General features: G+C 36.5%; 1 protein-coding gene across 2 annotated transcripts in view; it reads left to right on the plus strand.

Moving 5' to 3' along the window:
* The window catches only part of Mipol1 (mirror-image polydactyly 1), a 280,451-nt gene that overhangs the window by 98,433 nt on the left and 168,081 nt on the right, over positions 1-13,937 (plus strand). For both annotated transcript variants that reach the window (XM_021201967.2, XM_021201968.2), the window contains exons 5-7: positions 3,839-3,968; positions 10,895-10,928; positions 11,188-11,358. In XM_021201967.2, coding sequence (XP_021057626.1) covers positions 3,839-3,968; positions 10,895-10,928; positions 11,188-11,358 — 335 coding nt within the window. The remainder of the gene's footprint in view (positions 1-3,838; positions 3,969-10,894; positions 10,929-11,187; positions 11,359-13,937) is intronic.

Below are 13,937 nucleotides of genomic sequence, written 5' to 3' on the forward strand. Positions count from 1 at the left end.
GATATTTGAATTTTAACTAATTATTATAAAATTAAACCTAGTGTAATTAATTGTGTAGGACTAAATGAGCATTTTTAGCTTTAACCATAGAGATGAGTTGGCATTCTTGTTTTTATCGAGTATTATCATATGTAACATGAAAGGCTGAATGCAGTACATGAACTCGCTGTATTGTTGACTTATAGAGAAAACCATGAGTTCAAGTCCATTTTAAGTTATATAGAATATCCCGTCTAATAAATAAAGTAAATTTAATAACCAGATTTGGTCAACTTTTTATAAGCAGTAGGAAATCTGTTGGCCTTTAAAATGTAACCAGTATTTTTATATTGTATACAAAAGTTTTGTGCAATATTCAGGGTGATATATATATATATATATATATATATATATATATATATATATGCATGTGTGTATATATATATATATATATATGTTCTAATTTGTAGTTTTACCTATATTTTACATCTTGTCTAGCTTACATATTATAAGTAGTATATGATGTAAAAAATTAGAATACTAGTATTTTGTATGAACTGTGTCATCATGGTATACTGCTGACCATGAACTTTGATTAAGTATTTTTTTTGACTCTTTCTTATTTTGCTGCCACTGTGAAATATTGAAAAAGAGCTATTTTGAATTCTGTTTTTTATATATAAATTGTTAAAAATCACACTTAATACTTTTAGATTTGCTTATTTTATGTGTAAGAGTGTTTTGCCTGCATATACATATATATGCATGTGAGTGAGTGTGTGTGTGTGTGTGTGTGTGTGTGTGTGTGTGTATACACACACATCACATGCATGCCTGGTATCCATAGAGGTCAGAAATAGTCATTCGATCCCCTAGCAGTGGAGTTCTAGATGATTGTTACCCACGATGTGGGTGCTGGGAACAATTCTAGGTCTTGTACAAGAGCGACAATTACTCTTAACTCCTGAGGCTGCTCTGCTGCCCTAAGTCACATTAGAATATGGTTTGGAAGTAAGTCATATTTTGAGTATGTCAGTTAAGTGTTTTGACAGTAGTGGAATGAAAATATTACTTGTTGAGGATCTTTTTGTTCTTACTTATTTGATCAAGAAGTTTTTGTCTAATTTAAAAATAATCACAGTGTCCTTTTATATACTTGCACTGTGACTAAAATTACTTCAGTTATTTCAAAAAAAGGTTGATGAACTTTCTTTTTTGGTTTTTTGTTTTTTTGTTTTGTTTTGTTTTGTTTTTTGTTTGTTTTATTTTTGAGACAGGGTTTCTCTGTGTAGCCCTGGCTGTCCTGGACTTCACTCTGTAGACCAGGCTGGCCTTGAACTCAGAAATCCGCCTTCCTCTGCCTCCCAAGTACTGGGATTAAAGGCGTGTGCCACCATCCCTGGCTGGTTGATAACTTTCTATGCCATAAATGACAGTGTTTCATTTTTCTGAGCTATTAAGGGCCATGGTTATGGGAAGACAGTTGTTAGTATTAGAAGGAAAGGTGAATATTTTAGAATCCCACTTCTAGATAGAAGTTTCTTTAAAAATTACATCATGCATTGATTCATGGTAGCAGAATAGTATAGATAAGGCCAGCTACATAACAGGAGGGATGGGAGAGCTTAGGTGGTGATATGAGATCTCCCTCTAACACAGTGGTTCTCAATATTTGTAATGCTGCCACCCTTTAAAACAGTTCCTCGAGAAAGTACCCAAGTACCTGAAGGGGGCTGCAACCCTGTAGGTGGAACAACAACAGGAACTAACCAGTACCCCCGGGGTTTGTGTTTCTGGCTGCATATGTAGCAGAAGATGACCTAATCGGCCATCAGTGGGAATAGAGGCTCCTTGGTCTTCCAAACTCTATATGACCTAGCACAAGGCAAGGCCTGGGCCAAGTAGTGGGAGTGGGTGGGTAGGGGAACAGAGGTGGGGGGAGGGGTATGGGAAACTTTCGGGATAGCATTTGAAATGTAAATAAAGAAAATAATAATAAAAAAGGAAAAAAGATAATAATAGTAATAATAAATAAATAAATAAATAAATAAATAAAACAGTTCCTCAAGTTGTGGTGATCCCAACCATAAAATTACAATCACAAAATCATTGAATGTAATCTGTATACTTTACTATATTCGTTATATTTACTATTTCTGTTGTTTTCCCTACGTTCTTAATGCTCTCCCCTTTTTATAATTTTTCCATCCACTTGAAGATTTTCTTTCCCATCTCCTTTTAGTTGCATTTATTGTCTGTGGATTCATCCGTTCAAATAAGAATGTCTTTTTATTTCAACATCATTAAAAGAGGTCAAGATTACACAGGCATGTTGGTGAGATTTTAGGAGTCTAGCTTCTGCCGTTACCAGATGATACAATCTCACAGCAGACTCCCTGTCTGTTCCTCTGCTGTTACAGTCTTTATGTCCTTCCTCCACAGTGTTCGCTGAGCCTTACATGCAGGAGTTGTTTTAGTTCTGTCATTGGGGATCTTCAACTTTTCACTTTGGTTGATTGTGGTCTTCCATATTGGTCTCTGTGCAGCAGCAGAGAAGTTTCCTTGATGAGGGGTGGTGTCTGCACTGATCTGTGGGTATTATGGACAGATGTTTGGAATATAATTAGGGGTTATTCTGGTTTAGTAAAGTGGAGGGTGTAGGTTCTCCTCAGGATGTTTCTTTACCAACACTTTTAGTTTAAGTAACCCAGTAACTGTCTAGAATGGCTCTATTTACATCTAACAGCTGTGACATGAACTATTTTATAAATTAAATATTTTACATATTTTCTTCTTTTTTAAATATTTATTTATTATTATATCTAAGTACACTGTAGCTATCTTCAGACACACCAGAAGAGGGGGTCAGATCTCATTACAGATGGTTGTGAGCCACCAGGTAGTTGCTGGGATTTCAACTCAGGACGTTCGTAAGAGCAGTCAGTGCTCTTAACCATTGAGCCATCTCTCCAGCCCAGATATTTTATATATTTTCTAAGTTTACTTTATGGCTTGTCTGTTTAAATAAAATTTATGACAGCTGTCTAGTTCTTTAAGGCCATATTGCTTAACATTTTGTAATATTTTAAGATACTTTCAAGGTCTCAAAGTTACACATTTGGAAAGTCAATAGCATCAGAGTTCCCAGAAGACGAAGAGATGCCGTTTGTAATATAATTTGTGTCAAAGCTGCTTCCTGTTGTGTGCCACTGTGCAGTGTTCAATCGCCATCTCAGTGACTGACCTGCCGCTCTGTTGTGCATGAATGGTGAATTGCCTCAGTCTGTAACTTGCTGTTGTCTTTCTTTCTGTCTGCTTCCCCATAGATACTTCATTTCAGATGCCAGCAGGCATTTCTTTCTGAATGGTTCTTTTCCTGTTTGTGTTGATGGACATTTAGATGATTTCTGAGTTTTTGTTGTTATAGAAGATACCACAGTCAATACTTTTATGTGTTGTCTTTTGCACTTGTGTGTGAATTCCTTTACATTGTATTCCAGAGATTTTCTAGATTACAATAGGAACATATTTGATTTTTAATAATGTTAATTTGTTCTTCACATGCTATTAACATATATATATATATATATATATATGTATGTATGTATTTGTAGTATTTATGAGTCTCATTGTTTTTTAACAAACTCATTTGTGGGGGGGGACTAGGCCTTTTAACCTTTTCTCCTCTTACACATGCCAAATATTTTCACTTTGCAGAAGTGATTAAGAATGCTTCCAGAAGTCACTAATTGAGAGTCGCTTATTTAGAATAATACCCTTTAACATAGGATTACTTTTACTTTTATTAATACATTTCTCCTTTATTTCTTAATTGATTATGAGTTCTCTTGTTTTGTAGCTTTGGTTGAAGAAGTGTATTTTGCACAGCGAGAACGTGATGAAGCTATTATGTGCAGACTGCAGTTAGCCCTCGAGGAGAGAGATGAAGCCATTGCACGTGTGAAACATATGGAAATGTCACTAAAAATGTGCGTATACATTTAAAATTGTAATATCAGGAACATTATAAAGTCTGTGTTGGTTTGGATAAGCTTTGCCCAGGTCTGCCTTTGAGCTCAGAGATCTGCTTGAGTTTGTCTCCTAGATAAAGGCACCACCTTCCCTGGGCCTAAGCTTCTCCTGGCCTCTGTGCCTGAAGATCCAAATCAAAAGCCCATGTCTTTCATCTCTGGATTGTAGTTCACTCCAGATTAAAAGTCCAAGTAAAAACAGTAACCAAGTAATAATAATGCCTAATGTGATATAACTATTCTTTGTTCAATGCCACCAAATAAACAATAAACTTAACTGGGTGGGATCTTGCTCAGAAGTCATCACTTCCTTAATCTGTTTATCTCCTTGAACACAGGATCTAGCTCCATTTCACTCCTGTAGCCCTTTAATAAAATGTATTACTAAAGCATACATTTTTATATTTTTCTTTTTAATTTTGCTGTTTGATCAGAATTTCTTTATGAGACTAAGCCAGAGAACAATGTCTCTACTGTGCTTTTTTTGAGACTTTCTTTGTCAATTCAATTAGTATAAATCCTTTATCTTAGCCTGAGGTAGATTCTTCAGACAAGGGCAATAAATGCCCACATTCTTCACCAAAATACCACAAAAATAGTCTCTAGGCCACATACTGAAGTTCTTCTCTACTGAGACCTCTTGGGCTAGGTCTGCACAGTTCAAATCATCCTCACCACCAGTGACCGCGATATTCCTACTAGGAGAGCTCATTAATCCACATTCCTCCAAAGGAAAGTATGGTCAGGCCGATCACAACAATACTCCAGTGTCTGGTACCAACTTCTATCTCAGTTTAGGTTTTACTGCTGTGAACAGAGACCATGACCAAAGCAACTCTTACAAAGAACAGCATTTCATTGGGGCTGGTTTATAAGTTCAAAGGTTCAGTACATTATCATCAAGACATGAAATTTGGAAGTGTCCAGGCAGGCATGGTTCTGGAGGAGGTAAGAGTTCTACCTATATTTTCATCCAGAGGAGGCAAGGAGCAGACTGTCCTCAGGCAGCTAGGAAGAAGGTCTCAAAGCTCACAGTGACACACTTCCTCCAACAAGGCCACACCTTCTAATAGTGCCATTCCCTAGGACAAGCACAGTCAAACCATCACAGACCCCATAACATGCACTCAGGGTGTCTGTAAAACCAGCATCAAGTGGAAGATACCAAGTTCTGTTGCCAGCCCACTTAGACCTCTGATTGATGGGGTGGCTGAACTGTGCACAAATGTTACCTAACCCCAAGCATGGTTGTGCATGTCTTTAATCTCATGATTCCAGAGCCAAAGGCTGGTGGGCATCTGTGAGTTTTAGAATAGCTAGGTCTGTATATAGTGAGTTCTAGGCAAGCCAGGGCTACATAATGAAACCCAGGTGCTCTAGGAAGGTCAGCCCAAGTTGGGTAGCCCTGAGGCTTTCTTTCTAGACACCATCTTTTCATGAAGTGCCTTTCCTATTATTACAGTTGAAAACACACAACACTTCTAATGGTGCTAATCTGTTTAATAACACTGGCTAGTTTAACTCATATACTTTGTTTGTACCTTTTTGCTCCCTAGTCCCGCCCCATATACACTTCCTTTCTGGCCAAATTGCATTTTACAACTCCTCTGCCTTTTGCTCTTGATTCTTACACTGAATCTAGCTAAGATGAGACAGCAATGACTATGCTATAGCCTAGGTACTAACCTATCTTGATATTTTCTCCACCAAATAATTAGTCCAATATTTTAAAATTCATCATTGCTCAGGTTTTCAGGATGTGCTCAAGTATAAATTATTTACCCAATGGTAACACCGAGGCCGTATAATTCAGTTGCCAGTAAAGACCTGCTCTAGCTTCAAATCCCACAAGCCTAGCTTTTTTGTTTTTGTTTTTGTTTTTTTTTTGTTTTTGTTTGTTTTTCGAGACAGGGTTTCTCTGTGTAGCCCTAGCTGTCCTGGAACTCACTCTGTAGACCAGGCTGGTCTCGAATTCAGAAATCCNCCTGCCTCTGCCTCCCGATTGCTGGGATTAAAGGTGTGCGCCACCACGCCTGGCAAGCCTAGATTTTAATGCGTGAATTTCTCTTAGTGATGTGGTCTTTATATTCCTAACAGAATCACTCATTAAATACTACTTATAGCACTCATGAGTCAGTGCAGTTTGTATCATCAATCTCTTGTATATTCTTCCCACAAAGTAGTTCCACAAACCTAAGGACATCATAGGTTTATTACAGTGACAAACCAACTTCTCTGCCCTAGATTTCCATATTAGTGATGTCTGTGTTTCTGTGACCACAACGCTTGATATAATCAACTTAAGAAATCACACGTTTACTTGGCCTCACGGTTCAGTGTGGCATAAGAGAGAGTGCATTGTGAGTGGCTCAGTTCATGGCAGTAGGAGCATTTGGCAGTGATGGTTGCTTTGCTGTGGATAGGCCTCAGAAAGTAGAAGGAATGGGGGCTTGAGTATAGCCTTGAAGTTCTGTTTCTAGTGCCCTACTTTGAGTAAGGTTAGCCTCGTATGGGTTCCACGGCCACCACAAACGTTCTTGGAAACAAACATGAGCCTAGTGGGAAACAGTTCAGTTCCAAACCATTATAACATGTGGTCCAATTTTAGGTTTTACAAAAGGTATAAGGTACGTGTCTTTGTTCTTATTTTGTTACTTTTCTCTGTATTGTAACATTCACTTATTCCATTACTAAAATTAGCATTTACAATTATAAGATTATCTCAATTAAATAGAAGAGGAATTAGTAAATTTTTTCTGTCAGACAGACTAAATAATTTTTGGATTAGCTTATATTCTTAATACATTTTTTTTTTAGATTTATTTATTTATTGTGTGTGAGTACACTGTAGCTGTCTTCAGACACTCCAGAAGAGAGCGTCAGATCTTGTTACAGATGGTTATGAGCCACCATGTGGTTGCTGGGATTTGAACTCNGGACCTTCGGAAGAGCAGTCGGGTTTTTTTTTGTTTGTTTTTTTTTTTTTTTTTTTTTTTTTTTTTTTTTTTTTTTTTGGTTTTTTGAGACAGGGTTTCTCTGTATAGCTCTGGCTGTCCTGGAACTCACTTGGTAGACCAGGCTGGCCTCGAACTCAGAAATCCGCCTGCCTCTGCCTCCCGAGTGCTGGGATTAAAGGCCTGCGCCACCAGGCCCGGCTTAGCTTATATTCTTGGTCTTACCTCCTAAATCTCGCCTTTGTAGTGCTGAAGCATACATATACAACAGAGGCTAGTGCGTGGGCTGCCTGGGTTGTCATGGCACTTTATGATCAGATGCAGATGACAGGATCAATAACATAATCATTTCATATTAAAGCCTATTATTGTAACAGGGTTTTCTTTTTACTTTGTCAAACATAATTTTGTCATGTGCATGTGGGATTTTTTTGTAGACTAGATTGTGTAGTCCCATGTAGTCTCTCTCTTTGCCAGTCTTAATTTCTGAATCTTTTATGCCTTAAATCACATGTGATCCCCCAACTTTTTTTTATTACAGAATCATGTAATCAGTCATTCTAGTTCTTTTACTGACATAAATGTATTTTAAAATCATTTTGTTTATATCTGTAGGACATTTTCCTAGGCTCTAATGTTTTTATTTGTATTTCTTGGATCACAAGCTCTTTATCATTTGAGGTTATTGTTCTGATTGTTACTATTGGCCCTAACTTTCAGACAAGAAGAAAGTAATATTGATGGATCAAGGGATAACTTAAGAAATGTGGCATTTCATGCATAAGGTTTTCACTTAGATTGCAAAGTTGTCAGTCAGAATATGCATGGTATAGGAAATCAATTGAAACTTGAGCCCACGGACAGTTACTTCAGCAAAATTCTTAACTAATTATCCTAACTATGTTAAGTTAAACTATAGTAGGCATTATTATGAGTTTACAAAGGGTTAAAATTCTTTTGTATATTTCTAAACCCCTGTATTAATGAGATAATCTAGTATTTATTGACTATATTTTATATACTATCATTTATTACTGTAAATCTGTAATTAAACCAGAACTTGTTGTTGTTTCATACATGCTTCTATTAAACTATATTAATCAAAGATTATTTTATATAAAACTGAAGACCTTATATATTTTGTTTTTTTTATATTATTTCTTTTAAAAAGATACAGTGTTTAATTTTGGTATGACAGTAAATGATACAGTATTGAAGGTCTCAGTTTAATTTTTCTGAAAGTAATTGTGTTGAGTTCTTAATTCATCTTTAGCAGGATGATGAATGATCCAATGCAGAATCTTATGTCAAAATATTAACTTGCATCTTATAATGTACTAACATTAAAACTGGTCTTACTTCTTAATACCATGTGTCAGAAACAGACAATGATGTTATTATATTATAATCTGCATGTGTTCATAAAATGCCATTATAACCCAGGCAACCCATTCAGCCTCTTGTATATGCATGGTTCAGCACTACAAAGGCATGATTTAGGAGATATATAAGCTAATCCAAAAATATTTGGTGTCTGCCTCCTAAGAGAGGAAAAATTTACTAATTCCTGTTCTACTTAATTTTAGTTGAGATAATATTATGTCATTAACATTTGATGTCTGTAAGAAACACATCCCAATATTTCATAAGCAAAATAGGAACAGCAGTCTCTTTTCTTTCTAATTTAAGTTTATATTATGTTTCCATGAAAATATACAAATGTTTACATTTTAAGCTTTTCTCAGGTTAATTTTAAATAGTAATACAACAACAATAATAAAATGTGGTTGAGAACAAAAAGCAAAGTGGTTGGTTATGCGCGCGTCCTCTCAGCATGTCAGATGCGCACAAACCTCCCTACAACAGTTCAAGTTTATTTAATAGCAAATTAAAACTCATTACATGCTATTTTAGGACTGATCCCACAAATTCTTTAAGGTCTGAAAGATAAGTCCTCATACCTGATGATCATTTAGCCTTTGAAAAGAAATCAATTTTAAGTTAAAATTGTTCATTACTAGCAGTAGACTTTAATAATAGACTAAATGCAATTATCTCAAATGTTTCAAAAACGTGATGACTTATTGATTTAAAGCATTTGAAATCTTCATTCCTCTCTCCTTAATGTAATGATTTCTCATACTGCAATACTCCTTAAACTATTGTAAGCATTATGTAGAAATCTCACCCACCTCGTCTTCCACTAAGTATCTCAGGTATACAAATTGGATATTGTAACTATATTATATTTTCATCTGGTTTTATATAATTCTTTGAAAGCTTATAATATAGCTTTCAAAATATTTTAAATATTACTAGAAGTCTGCCAATGTAAATTTGATCATCAATCCAATGGCTAATTTTATGTTTAATAATTATGAAATTTTGAAATATTCCTCCTGAATTTTTTGGAAACTACTGGTGATCAGCTCATAGTCTCGTTCCCCCTGCAAGCTTCGCACTGTGCTGTTGTGCAGCACATGACGCCATCTGAAGTTTTCCTAGCTAACCCGGACGTGAAGGCAAGTGCTACCAGTGCTCAAGCGCTTTCTCTGTGACCAGAAGGACCAAAATTGTATTACAGGTTTCTGCTGTGTTTTTTAAATGAGTAGAAAACATTATGTTATTTTCAATTTTTGTTTCAAACAAGCTCTTATTTAGCAGTATGTTTGAAATGGAATTTATTTTGGAGAAACTCTAAAAAGACAAGAATATTTGTTCTTCTGGAGATGTGAATTGAAGCAGCTACTAGACATTTGTGAGCCACTCTTTGTGTATAATTAGGGTCAGTAGATCTTACTATTGATTCATAGTATGCCCGTGTGTACTTAGCTTTTCCTGCTATGTGTTTTTCTGTTAAATCGCTGTTTAAAGCTACTTTTTCTGATTGTAGTGATTTTTTATCCAACTGTGACATTGGAACAACCTTGTAGCACACTTACCAGTTGTCTTTATTATGTTTACTGTATCCTTTTTGTGATAACTATTAAATCTCAGAAGAGTGAACATGAGAGGGCCTCAGAAGACAGGAAATTGAACTGTAACCTTTTTAGTATATATTAAAATAACATCGATTACTTTTAAATCTCTGTCATTTACTAATACCTATCACAGTTTGTCTTTTAATTTACTTGATTTAATCATTGCATAAATTCTGTTTTCTGATATATCATTCAGAATGTCCTTACTGTTAATACATTTATTTAATTCATCATATTAACAAGCATTTCAGAAAACAATTCATTTAGAAAATGCGTTTATGAAGAGATGAGTTGCATTTGAAATGTAAATAAAGAAAATAATAAAAAAAAAAAAAAGAAAGAAAAAAGAAAATGCGTTTATGAAGAGATGAGTTGTCTTTCTCTTTCAATTGAATGATTCCATAAAATATGAAAATGGAAAAAAATATGGTCCAATTTTAGTCAGCCTGTATATTTGGTGTGTTTGTATCTCAGGCGCAGCAGTGTATTTTCAGATTTAATTTAGTGTAATTATTTGCCATTGTTTGAAGGAACATAAACTTTGTAAGAAAAATGCTTGGTTTGTTTTTACATGTGACAGTGTCCAAGGAAAGAAAGGAAATAGTTTCTGATAAGACTTGAAAGAACAGGAATAAATATCATGATGAGAAAGAGTGCTTCTATCACTGGGGAACTTTCTTCATCTAAACACATATGAACAATTGATCCTTGTAGTCATATATAGCAGTAAACATTAATAACTTAACAGTCTGAAGTCAGAGCAGAAGATAGAGAGCATTATTGAAAGATGGAGTCGGGCAGGTGCCACTTTAATATGTTCAGTGTCATGGTCGGCTCTAAAGACTAGTCGAATGAAATTACTTGAGGTTCTAAAGATTTAAAAAGCGAACTCATTTTGCCGCACTAAAGAAATGCTACTGATCAGGCTTTCTGTGTCCCTTTTTTCTAGGCTAGAAAATATTAACCCTGAAGAAAATGACATGGTAAGCCATTCTCTGAGGAGATTTCTTGATGTCAGTCTTATATCTTAGAGGCTTAAGTTCAATTGAGTGGGTTTCAAGAACTAAGATGTGGGAAAAAGAAGAATTGACACACTAATAATGTACATCTTTGCTGCAATATGAAAATTCAATAACTTCACTCAGTCAATTTACAATTCACATGTGCCTATTAATTAAAACCCTATATTAAATAAAATATATTAAAACCTCATGTCTGACTAACATATAATGGTGTTGGTAGACATTACAGGAATTACTGAGCAGAATAAACAATGCAGACACTGGGGTAGCTATTCAGAGGAATGGAGCTGTAATTGTGGATAGAATCTACAAGACCAAGGAATGTAGAAAGAGAATAACCGCAGAAGAAATGAACGCCGTCCTAGAAGAGCGGGATGCGGCATTGTCTCAGGTAACTGCTTCTACCAGAAAAGCGCACAGGAGCTTCTCTGTTTTAAAACCCTGAAACAGTGAATTTTGCACAAATATTCTTTACTTCCCTTTTAGAATGTTTAATCATATAAAGATGTGCATTTCCTTGTGACAGTTCATGCACATGCGCGTGTGCGCACACACACACACACACACATACACACACAATTTTACTTTGTTCCTATCTGATCTCTAATTCACACTAGTTTTCCAATATATAGTCAATACCCTATATTTCAATATATTAAAATATTTCCATTTTGAACTACTTTTATGAATATGCACCCTCTTTAAAAATATGTTAGTGAATATTTTCTTGGTAAAACAAAATGTCTTATAAAATGTTAAATTGCCATAAAATACACATGCATTCTTTAGTCACTTTATATTTCATTTCTTCCTTACATTGTACTTTTGTATGTGATAAGAATGTTCGGTTTTTATTGTTATTTGTTTGGTTTTTAGGTTTTATTCCCATTGCCTGAGTTGTTACATTTTAATTCAAAATGAGCAGATTCTTTTAAGAACATAGTTCCAGTTTCCTGTTCTAACTCAACTCTCTCCTTTCTTCTGAAGATTCTCAGTCCATCACAGTCCTCTTAAGGAGTTTCAAGTTTCCCTAAGAGTTGCACCACAGGGCCTGCACCCTAATTTCTCCTTAATGCATTTTAGTCTTTGTCTGTATGTCCTTCCCAAACACAACTTAGAAGTTATGTACAAGAAAATAGTCCTTACCAGACATCGTACTGTGCTTACTCCATAGGTGGTACTGCAGCCCCTGCTCTGTGACCATTTTAGCATCTGTCTCACCTTTTTTCTCTTCCGTCCACTCCTGCCAATATACCAGCCTCTTAGGTCCTATACCTAGTGTGTGCCATGATTCCTCACTCAGTTTGCCCAGTAGCCAGTGGCCATATTCTGCTCTTAGTATTGTTCTCCATTTCAAGCATTTTCATTGAGGGCCTCCAACTTTCTAGGTCAGTTGTTTTGGAATTCTTAGTCCATGGTGTTTTCACCTTCTTTAGTACCTGTTCCAATGGATCTTGATGAGTCTTTTTTTTTTTTTTTTTTTTTTTTTTGGTTTGGTTTTTTTTTGAGACAGGGTTTCTCTGTGTAGCCCTGGCTGTCCTGGAACTCACTCTGTAGACCAAGCTAGCCTCGAATCAGAAATCCGCCTGCCTCTGCCTCCCAAGTGCTGGGATTAAAGGCGTGCGCCACCACGGGTGGACTGCTGAGTCTTTTTTTTTTTTAATCTCAAATTGTTTGGGTCCATTTGTCACCTCAACTATCATGGCTTCCTTGGTGCAGCATAATTATCACCAACTTTTGTATAACTTACCTCTCTCTTCTTTTGTCAACTAATTTTGGTATTTACCACTTTCCTACTTCTGTATAATGTATTCTGGTTACTATTTCCATTATCTATTCTTGATCTTCTTCTAATCCCTGACTACACGGCCCACTACCATTACTTTCCCAGATTCAAGACTGTGTGTGTGTGAGAGAGAGAGAGAGAGAGAGAGGAGAGAGAGAGAGGAGAGAGAGAGAGAGAGAGAGAGAGAGAGATTTTAACCAGGGTTTTCTGTTACAAATGGATTGGAACTATGTACTGGAGTGTGGTATTGGAGTCACAATATTCTCTTTCTCTTACTCTTAATCATTCATATCATCAATGAGGGGTAGGGCTATCTGCATCTTTTTCCCCCATGTGTGATTGCTGAACAGTCCATGATCTTGTTCAGACTAGTGCAGCCATGCACAACTGCTGTGAGCCTCTGCTTGGAATAACTATGTCTTACTAAGAAGTATTTCACAGCTGTTCTCCTTGGTTTCTCACTTTGTTCCTTTTTCCCATTAATTAATTTATGTATTTACTTTACATCCCGATCACAGGACCCCCTCTCCTCCCAGTTGCCCCTCAGAAAACCCCTTCCCTTCTCTGATAAGGGTGATGCCCCTTGGGTACCAACCCACCCTGGCACACCAAGTCACAGCAGACCAGGCATATCCTCTTCCACTGAGGTCAGACAAGTTAGGGGAACAGGATCCATAGGCAGGCAAGATTCAGGAACAGCCCTCAATCCAGTTCTTGGGGAACTGGCATGAACATTAAGCCACACATCTGCCTCATATGTGCAGGGACTTGGGGGGAGGTCCAGGCCATTTGTGCTGTTTTGGTTGGTGGTTCAGTCCCTGGTAGCCCCACAGTGTCCACATTAGTTGACTTTGTTGGTCTTCTATGGAGTCCCTATTCCTTCTGGGTCCTTCAGTCCTTTGCCTAGCTCTTCCACAAGAATCCCAAAGCTCCATCTAATGTTTGGCTGTGGGTATCTGTATCTGTTTTGGTCAGCTGCTGGGTGGAGCCTCCTAGATGACAGATATATCTTCAAACATAACAGTATCATTAATAATGTCAGGAATTGGTTCTTGCTCATGGGATGGGTCTCAAATTCGACCTGTCATTGGTTGGTTGTTCCTTTGGTCTCTGCTCCATCTCTCCTTGCACTTCTTGTAGGTGGGACAAACTTTGGGTGGAAGGTTTTGTGGGTGGGTTGGTAT

Source organism: Mus pahari, chromosome 7 (genome assembly GCF_900095145.1).
Source record: "Mus pahari chromosome 7, PAHARI_EIJ_v1.1, whole genome shotgun sequence".
NCBI lineage: Eukaryota > Metazoa > Chordata > Mammalia > Rodentia > Muridae > Mus > Mus pahari.